The sequence below is a fragment of the Rhinatrema bivittatum genome, chromosome 5, assembly GCF_901001135.1.
Source record: "Rhinatrema bivittatum chromosome 5, aRhiBiv1.1, whole genome shotgun sequence".
NCBI lineage: Eukaryota > Metazoa > Chordata > Amphibia > Gymnophiona > Rhinatrematidae > Rhinatrema > Rhinatrema bivittatum.
The window spans coordinates 99,138,430-99,154,454 of record NC_042619.1 but is presented as its reverse complement, the minus strand read 5'-3'; the positions used below and the strand labels follow the sequence as shown (position 1 = coordinate 99,154,454).

At 45.4% G+C, this 16,025-nt stretch overlaps 1 protein-coding gene across 1 annotated transcript in view; it reads left to right on the top strand.

Moving 5' to 3' along the window:
• The window catches only part of HSPH1 (heat shock protein family H (Hsp110) member 1), a 216,780-nt gene that overhangs the window by 98,628 nt on the left and 102,127 nt on the right, over positions 1-16,025 (top strand). Inside the window, exon 7 of the mRNA XM_029602650.1 lies at positions 2,031-2,275. Within this exon, the coding sequence (XP_029458510.1) occupies positions 2,031-2,275 (245 nt within the window). The remainder of the gene's footprint in view (positions 1-2,030; positions 2,276-16,025) is intronic.

The window sequence follows — 16,025 nt, the reverse complement described above, 5'->3', positions numbered from 1 at the left end:
TGTATTAGTCTGTGTTTCTACCATCCTTAAATAGGGATTTGGATGGGCAGGAATTCAGGAAATTGCAGCCAATTTGTATGTGCAGCAGCATTTGTGTTATTTGGAAGTCACCAATGTCTTTCATAAAATGTATCGGCTTTCGCTTTCACAGAGGAATGAAGGTGGAGGTGGCCTTTCAGGCCACAGTGGCTCGATGGATTAAAGAAGTGACGACAGCAGCCTGTGTGGATGCTGGGAAATCTCTTCTGAAGCAGGTAAGAGTGCATTTGACCTTGTGCAGGCAGTTTCCTGGGTGGAATTGCATTTGCTTTCTCCAGCAGAGATCCGTAGAGCAGCAATGTGGTTTTCTTTGCATATGTTTGCCAGGAACTATGTTAGATTTGGCTGCACAGGAGGATTTGGTGTTTGCTAGGGCAGTGCTGCTTGGGCCTCAGGCAGTCTCCTGCTGTTCTGGGGAGTGGCTGTAGTTACATCACATTGGTGTGGACTGGCTTGCCCGGATGAAGAGGAAGGTGAAATTACTTCTTACCTGATTTCCTTTCCTCGAAGTAGGGCAAGCCAATCCACCATCCTGCCCTGGGCTGCCTTGAGGCGGTTGACTTTTCTGTTGTGTAATATCCTTAAGGAATGTATTGTATGGCCAGGGGGTCTGATGCACATGGAATTGCATTGTACCTGGTGAGTTTCGTTCTACGATGATTCATTTTTTCAGTTTTCCTATGAGATTATTGGCAGAGCTGAGTCCAGTGTTTCCATTATGTTTGGGGGAAAAACAAACAGATTAAAGAATTGAATAGTTATATAATGGAAGAACATTCTGTTTTGAATAATTCTTGGAGGATGCAGTATGTTGAGATGGTTTAGTTTACACAGTTGGCTTTTGAAGAAAAATACTGGCTGGCTGATGTCTGGTGAGCTATTATGAGAGGGACATCAGCAATTCATTCTCCGTCTCTATCTGTTGGCTGGAATGCACAACCCACTGATGTGGACTGGCTTGCCCTACTTCGAGGAAAGGAAATTATCAGATTAATTTCACAGTCTGCCACTCTATCCTCTAGAGATTGGATTCATTCTCTGAGAGCAGGAGCTCTTCGCACCGGGTTCACACATACAGCCTTTCACCAGCAAGTAAAAAAAAAAATCCTACATGTGATATTTGATGCAGAAGGCTGGAAGGCCCCCCCTTTTGCTGCTGGATTGCTGTCTTCATCTTAATTTTGTTGAGTTAAGTTTAGGTTGCTAAGGGAGTAAGAATGTGTAAACAGTCCTTTAAATGTATTGGTATGGTCATTATTAATCTGGTTGTGATCTGTGATGGGATAAATAAACTTGTGATAAGGCCAGGGGCTATACTGTGTTTTAAATAAAAGGCTGATTTTTAATGTAAAAAGGTTTCCTGCCTATAAATCAAAGGATGAGTTAAGGGTGATTGGGAGGGAGAGAAAGAAATACACACAAACTTAGGAAAAAACCTATCTGTTGGCTAGCTTTTTATAACACACAGACAGACGTAGTTTTACCTCTCCCCAAAACGTAAGGTCTAAAATGTCCCAAAGCAATACTTACCAAAACTCTTCAGCCACCAGCAAGATGATCCTTGCCTCTCAGTGTTCCCCTGCTGCTCCTGTTTTCATTTAATTACAAATTTTATTTTCTGATACCTTGTTTAGCAAAGAATTAAAATATATCTAAAACTAGAGGATAAACTTAATGTTTGAAACCCTTTCAGTTCCAGCCTCTTTTATATAGCATTTTTTCTTTCCCATATGATTTTGTTTACTAGTAATCTGGTCTGTTGGGTACTTTAGTGGTCAGCACCTTGATTACATATTGTGGTCTAGAGGGGCTTCAGAAGGTAACTAAGACTCTTTACAGCTAGAATGTGGCTGTCACATGGAATGAGCCTTAGGAAATGTAGAACGTTATAGGTTGGGTTTCTCCATTTAAGTTCCTGTATGAAATTTTCAGTTTGGTCTGTGCTTGCATTAGGGAATGCATAATTCTATTCCCTTTCAAATATTTCTTAGGTTTTGGGAACAGCTTTTGATCCTTTCCTGGGAGGACGAAACTTTGATGAAAAGATAGTGGAATATTTCTGTGCAGAATTCAAAACCAAATACAAGCTGGATGTGAAATCTAAAATCCGTGCCCTCTTGCGCCTCTATCAAGAGTGTGAAAAGCTGAAAAAACTGATGAGCAGTAACAGCATGGACCTTCCGCTTAATATTGAGTGCTTCATGAATGACATGGATGTGTCTGGGAAAATGAATAGGTGAGTCAGATGTGCTTTCTTAGACTAGGTTGCTTTGAATCTCATGTTCAGTATTTCTTTGCAGGGTAAATATAAGCTATAATGAGATGAAATGCCTTAGTGTTTCAGTAAGAAAAACATTTCTGATAGCACAACAATAAATGCTGATTTAGAAAAGAAGGAATGGCCTAATCATGGTTTGAGAAATGAGCTAGAAGCCAGGAAACCCGAATTAAGATTTTTAAATCTTCCCTTGATGCTCACTGTGACCTCTAGTAAGTCACTTTGAGGACAATTTTCAAAGCCATTCACCAGCTAAATGTCAATTTTCATTTCATCTTGCTACACCAGTCCAGACAGGTGGGTTATATCCCCTTCTCAGAGGACAAGCAGGAAGGTAGTCCTGACTTGGGTGACCTCATCGGGTGGAGCCCTGGTCCGGAACTTTGCTCTCAGAGTCTAGAACTTTCAAACATGCCCTACTGATAATGTGCAGCTGTAGTCATCAACCTACCTTCAGGCAGAGTCCATCATTCTTCCCCCCCACCCCCCCTCGTGGAGGTATGTGGTCTCAGGAGCCATGTGCTAATGGTATTCAGCTTTGCTCGCTCCTCAGTTTTTGTAAGCGACTTTTTTCTAGAGCTGTTACTGTTTTTCTTTCCTTTCCCTTAAGTAGTTCTATTTTAATTTCCTTTTCACTCTTTCCACTGTCTGCCAGCTAGCCACATGACTGGCCTTAGCTGTGCAGTCTGGCAGAGTCTAATACTATCTCTTATTAAATAAATCCTGCATATACAAACATAGAAATGATGGCAGAAGGCCAAACGGCCCATCCAGTCTGCCCAGCAAGCTTTCACACTTATTTATTTTTTCTCATACTTATCTGATACTCTTGGCCTTTATTAGTAACTTTTTTGTTCTATTTACCTTCCACCCCTGCCACTGATGTAGAGAGCAGTGCTGGAGCTGCATCTAAGTGAAGTATCTAGCTTAATTGGTTAGGGGTAGTAACTGCCACAATAAGCAAGCTACTCCCACACTTATTTGTTCACCCAGCCTGTACAATTCAGTCCTTGTTGGTTGTCTGAATATAAATCCTCTTTTCTTCACCCCCCTGTCGTTGAAGCAGTGAGCTATGCTGCATATGCATTGAAGGTGAAGTATCTAGCTTAATTGGTTTGGGGTAGTAATGCCGCAACAAGCAAGCTACTCCCCCGTTTTTTTGTGAATGCAGATCCTTTTTTCCACATTTCCTCTTGCCGTTGAAGCATAGAGCAATGTTGGAGTCACATTAAGCGTGTGTATGTTTATTGAATAAGGGAATTAATTGCCAGGTAGTAGCTGTCATCCCGCAAGCCACCCCCATGCCTCTTCTCTTCATTCACATCCTCTAGACATTATGGATCCACAGTGTTTATCCTACGCCCCTTGAAATCCTTCACAGTTTTGGTCTTCACCACTTCCTCCGGAAGGGCATTCCAGGCATCCACCACCCTCTCCATGAAGAAATACTTCCTGACATTGGTTTTGAGTTTTCCTCCCTGGAGCTTCAAATCGTGACCCCTGGTTCTGCTGATTTTTTTTTTTTTTTTTTTTTCCCACTGAAAAGGTTTGTCGTCTTTGGATTATTAAAACCTTTCAAGTATCTGAAAGTCCTGTATCATATCACCTCTGCTCCTCCTTTCCTCCAGGGGGTACATATTTAGATTCTTCAATCTCTCCTCAGTCATTCAATGAAGACCATCCACCTTTTGGTCACTCTTCTCTGGACCGCCTCCATCCTGTCTCTGCCCCTTCGGAGATATGGTCTCCAGAACTGAGCACAGTACTCCAGGTGAGGCCTCACCAAGGACCTGTACAAGGGGATAATCACTTCCCTTTTCTTACTCGATATTCCTCTCTATGCAGCCCAGCATTCTTCTGACTTTAGCTCTCGCTTTGTCACATTGTTTCGCAGACTTCAGATCGTTAGACACGATCACCCCAAGGTCTCTCTCCTGCTCCGTGCACATCAACCCTTCACTCTCCATCGAATACAGTTCTTTCGGATTTCCACATCCCATATGCATGACTCTGCACGACTCTGCACTTCTTGGCATTGAATCTCAGCTGCCATATCTTTGACCACTCTTCAAGCTTCCTTAAATCCCGTCTCATTCTCTCCACTCCTTCCGGCGTGTCAACTCTGTTGCAGATCTTAGTGTAATCTGCAAAAAGACAAACCTTACCTTCTATCCTGTCCGCAATGTCGCTCACAAAGATATTGAACAGGACCGGTCCAGACACCGATCCTTGCGGCACTCCGCTTAACACCGCTCTCTTCAGAGTACGTTCCGTTTACCATCACACATTGTCTTCTGTCTGTCAACCAGTTTGCAATCCAGGCCACCACCTCAGGACTCACGCCTAAGCTTCTCATTTTATTCACCAGCCTCCTGTGCGGGACCGTATCAAAAACCTTGCTGAAATCCAAGTAGATGACATTGAGCATTCTTCCTTGATCCAATTCCCTAGTCACCCAGTCAAAAAAACCAATCAGATTTGTCTGACAGGATCTTCCCCTGGTGAATCCATGCTGCCTCTGATTCAGCAATTCTTCCGACTGTAGATACTATTCGTTCTTTCAGCAGTGACTCCATTGCTTTTCCCACCACTGAGGTGAGGCTTAACAGGCCTGTAGTTTCCAGCCTCCTCTATGCTCCCACTCTTGTGAAGCAGGACCACCACCGCTCTTCTCCAATCACTCTGCACTACTCCCGTTTCTAGGGATCTATTGAACAGGTCTCACAGCGGACCCGCCAGCACATCTCTGAGCTCCCTCAGTATCCTGGGATGAACCTCATCAGGCCCCATGGCTTTGTCCACCTGTAGCTTAGTGTGTGTCCTCTCTTGCTCTGTCTGTTTTTGTAGCTTTGTCAGGTGCTGGTACGTCTGACTGAATGCAGTTCATGGGTGTTCTGTGTAGGCTGCTGAGCCTGGGGACTCATCTGAATTCTACCCGGTCAGGAGTTCATGTAGCTTCAGCAATCGATCGGCATCGATGGAGGTTCAGACAGTGAAGAAATTCAGGACCACACTGTCTGTATGGGGGCCAGAGCTCATCTTGTCCACATTCAAAGGAACCTAGTCTTCATGGGTAGGAGCCCTAGATGACATAGCCTCCCCTCCTGCTTGCCTATGATAGCAATGCAGTCTCCTTGAGACAGAGGGTGAGCAGGAGCCTGGGCAAGCAGCTTGCTGCTGCACCCTCTGTGCCATGCCCAGTAACAGTTGCCTGTGCATATCTGTGACCAGCGCACCATTGATCTGATGTGTCAATGTCAAGACCATGTTGGGGACCAGGACTGCCATTGAGCCCCATGATCACCCTGGATGCCATCGAGGTACTGGGGTGCCCTCAATGCCATCAAGGTGTGTGACTGCCCTCGATGCTGTAATGGCCTTCTGTGTCTTAAGTATCGTCTCAATATGCTGGAGTCATCGAACGCCTTGGGCTTCGATGTGGCAAAGTGGAGACAGACCTTGTGTCACCGTCCTCCTTGATGCCATCAGAGCCACCATCGGTGCCCTTGATGTCCTCTGACTTCAGTGCCCCTGGGCTCTTTGATTCCATCGACGCACTTGATCCCATCGGGGTGCATGGCCACTCTTGATGCTGAGGTAGGTGGTCTCAATGCCGCGGCAGCTCTTGATGCCGTCGAGTTGCGTGGCCTCAATTCCATCACGGTGAGGAACTGCCTTGATACCATCAATGCCATGGAGGCCATCGGGCGTGTTGGCCACAGATGCCATTCGTTGCTGCTCTTGATGAGGTTGAGGCACTGGGATCACCATTGACTACACTGGTCGTCCTTGAGGCCATTGACCGCCAGGGCTCTTGAGAGCCCTCTAGTGCCACTCAGACCTCCGAGTGACAGGGGTTTCAGCTTTGGATGGATCAAGCACCAAGGTCGCCATCCACTCGAGGCACCCAGGCACAGAGGTTTGCTGCCCTCCAGGCTTCTTGCGGTGTCTTGATGGGGCACCAAGAGGCATCCTGCTGTCCCATCAAAGACCTATGGCTATCAAGCACCATGGATACAGATGATTTCGTGGGCCTGAGCTGCTGTGATGGGGGGGGGGGGGGGGCACTGGGCCCTGCCTGGATTTGTGTACCATCTGTACTAATGAGCGCTAGTGAGCCTATCAGCCTTATTCTCCTAGGACAAGCAGGATGGTAGTCCTCACATATGGTTGACATCATCCGATGCAGCATGCCACTTTCTGCGCATCCACATGAGGTCCCCCTTCAGTCTTTTTCCGTGTTGCAGATGCCTCATGGTTTTGGAGCTCTGCTCCTATTTCGTTTTCTTGTCTGAAATCAGGATTTTTTTTTCCCGTTCCATCGTCTGGTAACCCTTTGCGATTGTGCCTCTCCTTCGCATGGTAGGATAGAAAACACTTTTCCTTCCCTTTCATTGTTGATTCCCGGTATCCTACTTCTTGGTGGCCACCGGTCATTGACTGTGGTCTGGCTATTTTTCATGACGTCATCTAGTTTGTGCTGGTGCCCCCAGTTCCCGTGGACCATGTCCATCACTGATCTGCATGAGGTTTACATCCTCTGCCTGGGGGCCTTGCACAACATCAGAGGGTGTCAGCTGGGTGACCAGATGACCCCCAAGGGCTGTCGCGTGTGTCTGGACAAAATGGAGAAACCTTTTGGTTACAAAAAGTCCGCTCCATTCACCCCCACATCGGAGTCCTTGACACTCTGTGGTTGAAGTGAACCACTCAATACGCTCCCTCTCACAACTCCTCCGACTGCATCTTCAAAGGACCAAGGGAACGGCGCTCAGTCTTTCATGATCTCGCCGGTTTCCAGGACATCTGGATCCTCTGCTTCCTCAGTGCTGGGGAAAGACGGGGCTGAGCACCGTGGGAGATCCCGCAAGCATCTAAACCAGTCGCCATTGATGTGTGGCTATGGTTTTGGTGTGGTATCGGTGGCTGCCATACCGCCGCTGAAGCAACCATGTGGCTCAGGGGCCTAATCCTCCGATATACCTGGGAGTCCCAACTGTTCCCCACCAATATCTGTGCTGGGCACTGTGCCTCCTCGGAGGAAGCACTGGTGACGCCTCGTCCCCCTTCCTTAGTACTGGCTTCACCGGACTTTCAGGAGTTGGACTGCAGAGTGCGGTGCTTCGAGCTCTGTGTAGCGTTGAGCTGCTCCCCTGCCACCGGCCCCCATACTGGTGCCAGAGCCTGCACCAACACTTTTGGCACCCCTGCTTGAGCATCTGGATGTCCTTGGCACCCTCCCGATGCATGCCTCTGGCTGCTGCTCAGTATACTGTTGGCCATAATGACACCTGTACCTAAGAAGCCTAATCATCTTTCTCTTTGCACTGGTTATTGTATTCCGGCATCTCAGCCAGGAGTGCCTGCTAATTTGTGCCAGTACTGTTTGGAGGCTCAGGGAGACCTGTCTCTTCCTCTGATTTCACTAAGCCTAGTTCTTCCCAGCCGGTTGTGGGGTCTGGATAAAGACAACTCAGGTGGGGTGCCTGATTTTGGAACTCCTAACTGGTTCCTCAGCAGGGGAAGGTAGCTCAGTGAGTACACTTCAGGTACCTCCTGGACTGGATACTTATATGTTTTCATGGATAGGATTGCAACCCCTGGAAAAATTTTCTTTAGCCTTGTCCAGTGCTCCCAGCACAGAGGTGCAGGTAGGATCCTTGCCCTGGACATTCTGTCAAGTGCCGGAGTTCTCCTAGAGTGGCAGCGGGTCCTCTGGATAGAGATCCAGATAGCACAGATGACGCCAATCCTGACTCTTGATGGTGAAATTCCCCCTGGATTAGAACTGTATTGAACTATGTTAAGATTATTTCATAGAGATGAACTGCCAGCTCTGATTTCCCAGACCTTGAAAATGCTTGGAGTTCCTGGGGCAGATTCGGTGTCTGAGCCAAAGAGAAATCCAATTTTTGTTCCCCCCCCCCCCCCCTGTGATGGAGGCCATTTAAGAATAGAATGATCTTGATTGGAGTGTCCCAGAGGCTAATTTCAGAGGGGGTTGGGTTTTGGAAGGCCTGTACTCTGGATCCAGTGATAAGAGCACTTACGTCTTCCAAAGGTAGATGCACTTGTGTGTGCAGTCTCCAAGTGTTCCCGTGGAAGGAGCAGCAGCCTTGAGGGATACTCATGATAAAAAGATTGAGACAATCCTTGAGCATTTGAAGCGGTGGCATTGACCTTGTAGATCACTTCTTGTTGTTTCTTGGTGGCTCGCTCTTGTTTGCTTCTCTCCCAGGAGGTTGATGACTCTGGGGTAAACTCCAGGGCAGTTAAGAAACTAGTTGCTGCCTTCTCAGCAGATGTGGGCTGTGATTTGGTCTGCACTTCATCCAGAGGGGGTGGCTGAGAAATCCAAGGCTAACCTCACCAAATTGCCCTTTTAATGGCTTGCTTTTGTTTGGCAATGAGTTAGAGAAACTGGCCAGTTAGTGGGGTGAATCTCCAGTTTCTCATTTGCCTGAGGAGAAGAAGCAGACGCAGCGTTCAACATGAGAAGTCGTGCTAGAGGATCCAAGCGTTTTTGGAGTGACCTTTCAGAGGACTTGACGCTTTGGTAGGTCTCAGTCCTTATGTTCCTGACAACCCAGAAGAGGCGCAGACTCGAGTAGTGGAACCTCCCGATGAAGTTTTGCTGACCCACCCCTGGGAACAGGAGATAAAGGGATGCCTCTCTTTTATTAGTTGGGTTGAGATCACATTGGATCAGTGGTCCTGAAGGTGATAGGATATGTGATGGAATTTTGCAGTGTTCCTCAGGACTTGTTCATGGAATCTCCCTGCACTCCCTGCAGAAGAAGCAGGCACTGGAAGATACATTAGCAAGGCGCCTCAGTCTGAGGGCTATAGTCCCAGTGCCCATGTCTCAAGAAAATAGAGCGATATCCCATTTATTTTGTTGTGCCAAAGGAGGGATCTTTTCTTTCCATCCTGGACCTCAAAGGCATCAGCTGTCATCTGCAAGTAAAGCATTTTTCGCTTGGAAACATTGCACTCAGTGATAATGGCTGTGCAGTCGTGTTAATTTCTGACCTCCTGTGGATCTGTCCGAGGTGTTATCACCACATTCCCCTTAGACTAGAGCATTGCTTCCTGTGGTTCGCAGTTTCTAGGACGCTATTTTGTTTGGTCTGGCCACTGTTCCCAGAACCTCTTCCAAGGTAATGGTAGTTGCGACAGAGTTGAGAGAGGATGGAATTCTAGCACACCCATATTTGGACAACTAGCTGATTCGCACCAAGTCGCTGGAAGAGCCGCATAGTGACTCGCAAGGTGACCTTCCTTTTGCAGGACTTCGGCTGGGTAGTGAACCTGGCATAGAGCAGTCTTCAGCCTGCTCAGTCGTTAGAATATCTTGGGGTTCAGTTTGACACTAAGCTGGGCAAAGTTTTCCTGCCGGAAGCACTAATTCAGAAGTTGCTGGCATAACTGATTGTTGAACCCTCTGTGCCCAATTGTGTGGTCTCACCTGCAGGTACTTGGCTTAATGGTGGCATCCCTGGAAGTGGTACCATGGGCAAGGATGCATATGCGTTCTCTGCAACGTTCCCTGCTGTCTCGGTGGAACCTGCAGTCTCAGGACTATTCGGTTCGGCTCCACCTGCCGATGAAGTTTTCCCAACTGCAGTGGTGGCTGCTGGCAAATCATGAAAGGAGGGTAGTCTCCCTTGCCCCACCGGACTGGCTAGTACTGACAACGGGTGCAAGTCTCCTTGGTTGGGGAGATCACAGCACAAGGATGCTGGAATGCAGAAGAGTTTGAAACATCAATCACCTGGAAGCCAGGGTGGTCCAGTTGGCATGTTTACAGTTTGGCGATAGGCTACAAGGTCAATCCGAATATTGTCTGACAACGCAACGACTGTGGCTTACATCAAGTGGCAGGGAGGTACCATGAGCCAAGTGTCACTGGAAATAGATCAACTTATGGAATGGGCAGAAGTATATCTCCAGATGGTCTCAGCCTCACACATTGCAGGCAGAGACAATGTAAGGGCAGATTTTCTCAGCAGGGAGAGTCTGGATCCAGGAGAGTGGGCATTGACAGATGAGGCATTTTAGCTGATTCTGGACTGCTGGGATCTTCCATTCCTAGACGTCCTGACGACTTTGCACAATGCGAAAGTTCTGTGATTCTTCAGCTGCAGGAGAGATCCAATGTGATTGGAGATTGATGCCCTAGTGCTGGAGTGACTGGAAGACAAGTTACTGTTTGCCTTTCCTACATGGCCCATGTTGGGCAGATTGGTTTGGAGGATCGAGCACCACAGAGGGATGGTGCTCTTGGTAGCTCCAGACTGGCCCAGGAGAGCATGGTATGCAGATCTGCAGAGGATCCTGGCTGATTTGCCTCTTCCGGCGCACAGGACCCTGTTGTGGCAGGGACCTGTCCTTCACGAAGATCAGATGTAATTTTGTCTTACGGTTTGGCCCTTGAAAGGGCTTGCTTGCTGAAGCGGGGATACTCTGCAGCGGTCATTTCCACCTTACTGAGAGCTAGAAAATTCTCCACTTCCTTGGCCTGTGAGCGGTTTGTAGAGTGTTTTGAGGCCTGGTGTGAGTATCGAGGTACTCTTCCTTCCTTAGTCAAGGTTCTGCTCATTTTGGAACTTTTGCAGGATGGCTTGAATAAAGGCTTGGCTCTGTTTCTTGAAGGTGCAAGTAGCCTGTTTCAGGGATCGGGTATAAGGTGGATTCTTGGCTAATCCTAATGTGGCCTGTTTTCTGGAAGGAGTGAACCATCTTAATCCTGTTGTAGTTTCTGTTGCCCCTTTGGCTTCTTAATTTGGTGTTGGATTTCTTGGCAGGCCCTATGTTTAAACCACTGTGTACCCTGTCCTTGAAGTTATCGACCTTGACAACTGTGTTCCTTGTGGCAATTTGCTTTGCTCGTAGGATTTCTTTCCTTCAGGTGATTCCAGGAGCAGTACTGCTGCATACTACTGTTCCTTCCTTTTTACTGAAGGCTGTCACTGAGTTTCACTTGAATCAGTCCATCTCCCTGCCGTCTCTGAACAGACAGATGCAGAGGAGTATAGTCTGTTGTGACCCTTTGATGTCAGGTATCTGGAGGTTTCTAAGCCTTTCCGGAAGTCTGAAATGCCTGTTTGTTCTTCATGGCGGTACTAGACAGGGAGAGCCAGCCTCACGGGCTATGATAGCTTGCTGGATTAAGAAAGTAGTCAGGCTGTGGATGCAGGGGAAGCAGTTACCTAGTCAGGTTAAGGCTCATTCCACTAGGGCTCAAGCAGTTTCATGGGCAGAAGTTAGATATTTGTCCCCTGTCGACATTTACCGAGCTGTGACGTAGTCCTCCTTACACCCCTTTTCCAGGTATACTCTGGATGTGCAGGCCCTGGAGGGTGCGGCCTTTGCACATGACTAGACCGCAGGCAACCTCCTACCCTATTTGGGAGTACCTTGGGTGCATCCCACTTGTTCTGGATTCATCTGACTGGACGCTAAGAAATGAGAAATTTCTCCTTACCTGATAATTTCCTTTTCTTTAGGACAGTCAGATGAATTAATCTTCCCTCCCATGGTCACCGAATGATTGCATCAAAGTCCTCTTGAGTGACTACGTGTTATGGGGATTACTGGTAAGTGTTAAGTCCCTAGACTTAACTTTTATACAATCCTGTCTGAGCTCAGTGTTACCTATTGGCGGAGTATTGAAATGGTTATTTTTAATCAAGAATTTTGTTGGTCTTAGTTGCTTTTGAAGACAATGGAACCTTGTACACAGAAATTAAAAAAAAAATTAAAAACATGGCTCTTCAAACAGGCTTTCACCTAATGCTAAGTTTTTTCAGTCAACGTTTTTCCATCACATTTTTCAATCAAGTATCTTAATATCAGAGTATTATATGTTTAGACTTGATCCTAGTTCCTATATCCTAGTTTAATGTAAGGCGGATTGATTACAGGAAGACCATACCATTTGTTATTTTTGATCCCAGTTCCTGTATGCTTCTCTCGTTTTGCTGTAAACTGATATATGTACTATTTGCACATGAATGTCGGTATATAAAAGTTCAAAATAAATAAATAATGCCCTTTATCCATCTTATTCTTTCTCCCATAAACCTCATTTTTCACACCCCTGTTTACATGATCCTTCTCTCTGCCCAACCCTTCCAACTGTACATTGATGATCCTCCTATCCTGCCTTTACATGCCCTCTCAATCTTTAAACCTCTTTAACTGTAAACCTCATTGAGTTTTCCACATGTTAATTAGGTTCCTCAATTGAAATCCTGATATCTTTCACGTTACCCTATTTTATATTTATTCTTATGTTTATAGTTATTTACCTTAAGTTAAATTATTGTTACCAACTGTTCTCCGTAAACGTTCTATATTTAATCACCCTGTTCCGTGTAAACGGCTATCTGTATATAAAAGCCTTTAAATAAATAAATACTGGCAGGCTGATGTACTGCAGGGATATATGTACTGTGACTTCAGTTTGCTCAGTCTCCATTTGCTGGTAGAGGTGCATAACTCACTTGTTCTGGATTCATCTGACTGTCCTAAAGAAAAGGAAATTATCAGATAAGTAGCAATTTCTCATTTTTAGCTTGGGGGGATCCCTCCTCAAATTTGGATGCTACTTCTGAAGAGGTCTCAGGAATCTATCTGGGCCTCCATGTCAACCCTTTTTTCCTCCTTCCTAGGGGACTTTCCCCTTAGAATGATTAAGGTTTTCTATCAGACCTTAGTGGAGCAGGGGTCCTAGGGGCCTCCTCCAGATGAGTTTGCCTCTTTCTTTTTTTTTTTGCTTGACAGTTTTTTCTTCTAAACACCCCAGGCTTAGAGGAGGTTCTCAGCATTCTGGGGGAGGGGGTTTCCTCAGCCCTTCTCTATTGAAGTGCTGGGTGCAGATGGTTGTTGGCAAGAAGAGGAAAGATTGTCCTGTGGGCGGGCCCTAAGTCTGAGACATCTCCAGGGTATCCATAAGCCATCTGAAAACCTTTCCATGTCATAAAATGGAGGACATGGTTGTTTTGGAATTGGATTCCCCTTAGGGGGTCTCAAAAGTATCAAAACCTTGAATAGGCTGTATTCATTGCCAGGGGAGGTCATAGAGTAGTGTTTTGTTTTGTTTTTTGACGAGTGATTTTATCAAATTTGAGGATGATACAAAATTATTAGAGTACTTAAATCACAAGTGGACTGTGATACGTTACAGGAGGACCTTGCAAGACTGAAAGATTGTGCATCCAAATGGTAGATTAAATGTAATGTGGACAAGTGCAAGGTGATGCATATAGGGAAAACTAACCCTTGCTGTAGTTACACGATATTAGGTTCCATATTAGGAGCTACCACCCAGGAAAAAGATCTAGGCACCATAGTGGATAATATTTTAAAATCGTCGGCTCAGTGTGCTGCAGCAGTCAAAAAAGCAAACATAATGTTAGGAATTAAGAAGGGAATGGTTAATAAAACGGAAAATGTCATAATGCCTCTATCGCTCCATAGTGAGACCGCACCTTGAATACTGTGTACAATTCTGGTCGCCGCATCTAAAAAAAGATATAGTTGCGATGGAGAAGGTACAGAGAAGGGTAACCAAAATGATAAAGGGGATGGAACAGCTCCCCTATGAGGAAAGGCTGAAGAGGTTAGGGCTGTTCAGCTTGGAGAAGAGATGGCTGAGGGGCGATATGATAAGAGGTCTTTAAGATCATGAGAGGTCTTGAATGAGTAGATGTGACTCTGTTATTTACACTTTTGAATAATAGGACTAGGGGGCATTCCATGAAGTTAGCAAGTAGCACATTTAAAACTAATTGGAGAAATTCTTTTTCACTCAACGCACAATAAAGCTCTGGAATTTGTTGCCAGAGGATGTGGTTAGTGCAGTTAGTGTAGCTGGGTTCAAAAAAGGTTTGGATAAGTTCTTGGAGAAGTCCATTAAACGGCTATTAATCAAGCTTACTTAGGGATTAGCCACTGCTATTATTGCATCAGTAGCATGGGTTCTTCTTAGTGTTTGGGTAATTGCAGGTTCTTGTGGCCTGGTTTGGCCTCTGTTAGAAACAGGGTGGCTGGGCTTGATGGACCCTTGGTCTGACCCAGCATGGCAATTCTTATGTTCTTGTGTTCAATATTTGTATTAAATAATTTCTGAATAATTCCAGAGGATCCATCTTTTTTATGATAAAATTATTAACCCTCAAATTTAATGATCTTATAGAATTTTCAAAGATTTTCCATTCTCCTATGAACCTCCCCTTCAGCATTTATTTGGTTTTGAATCTTTTCTATTTGTGAAACATGCTTAACTAGCTCATTCACTTCTTTTCTTTGATCTTCCAATTTTACTGTATTTTGTACAGAACTAGTAGTATTCATTACTACTTCAGTTAATTTGTTAATTGACATGTCTAATTTAACTATATAGTTCCACAAACTTCTAAGTTATGTTAGCTGGTTTCAACAACTATCTGATTTAATTACTACTTCAGTATTACATTTTTCTTTAACAGGGTTAGTTAGTTTTGGGGGTACTAGTTTCTCTCAGAATAACACTAGGATCCAAAGTGTTCAAGTGTAATATATCTTGAGTCATTTGTTCAGGTGGTTTCGGTACTTCAACAAGTTGTTTAGGCACATCTACCAAGTCCAGAGGTGTCAAGATTTCATCTTGCAGATTCCCTGGACTCAGGTGGTGAAGGTGTAGCCGGTGCTTCCAGGCTCAATGATGTTTCCTTGACCCGGGGAGATGCATTCCGCTCTAATACATCTCCCACAGCGGTCAGCCCTATGGGGGGATTCTGTGTTGTCTAACCATTCTGATACAGTTCTTTGTCCTGTTTCTACTGCTGCCCCTCCAGTTGAAGGCCTTAACTTGGCCTTCCTTTTGGTATGTGGCATCTTACCAAAAGGAAAACTTCAAATGTATCAGATGGAATAATGCAATAAATTTCATTCAAAAAATTCACTTTTGGAAGCATAAAGGAGTAAAGCGACTTAATACAGTTAATCTTACTTGCAGTGGATTCAGAATTTATAGTCCGCTGTAGAGGCAGATCAGGCAGAATCCCGGCAAAGCCCAGCTTAGCCGCGTGGCTTTAGCGGCGTGCTGCAGACGGGTTACTTTTATAATCCACTTCCGGGTCCCGCCTTTGAAGCATGCCTCTGTGTCGTAATTTCCAGCTGGTGATAGAGTAATTACCGTCGGGGCAAAGCGTTTACCCCCAGATTCCTCAGCTGCAAGGTAATGTAAAGCAGCAGGTTGGATTCTGAGGTGGACAGAGGATCACACGTTTATGGTGGCTCCTGTTTGGCCAAGGAGCAGGTGACAGATTAAAAAAAAAAAAAATTAGATGTTCACGTGATGTGGTGAGCCTGGGAAGACTGGTTTCTCAGAGTTCTGGATACTACCCCTCTGTATCATCTGCAATCTTATCTCAAATGTGGTTAAACTTAAGAAAAATTCATCCTAGATGACAGTATAAATATGGATAGACCAGTTTATGCAAAAATTTTCAAGAAAGGTATCCTTATACGTTTCACAAACCTCCCGCTCTCGAATAGAGAATTGGTAAAATTGGGGAAGGGGAAAAGAGGGAGGGAGGTTGTGTGGTTAGAAGGGGGTTAACATTAAATCTCAAGAGGCGTAGGTGTACAATAGAGAGATTTGTCTGAAGGCGAAGAGTAAGACTTAAAAAGTTACAGCTATGGCTTTACAGAGGGGGAT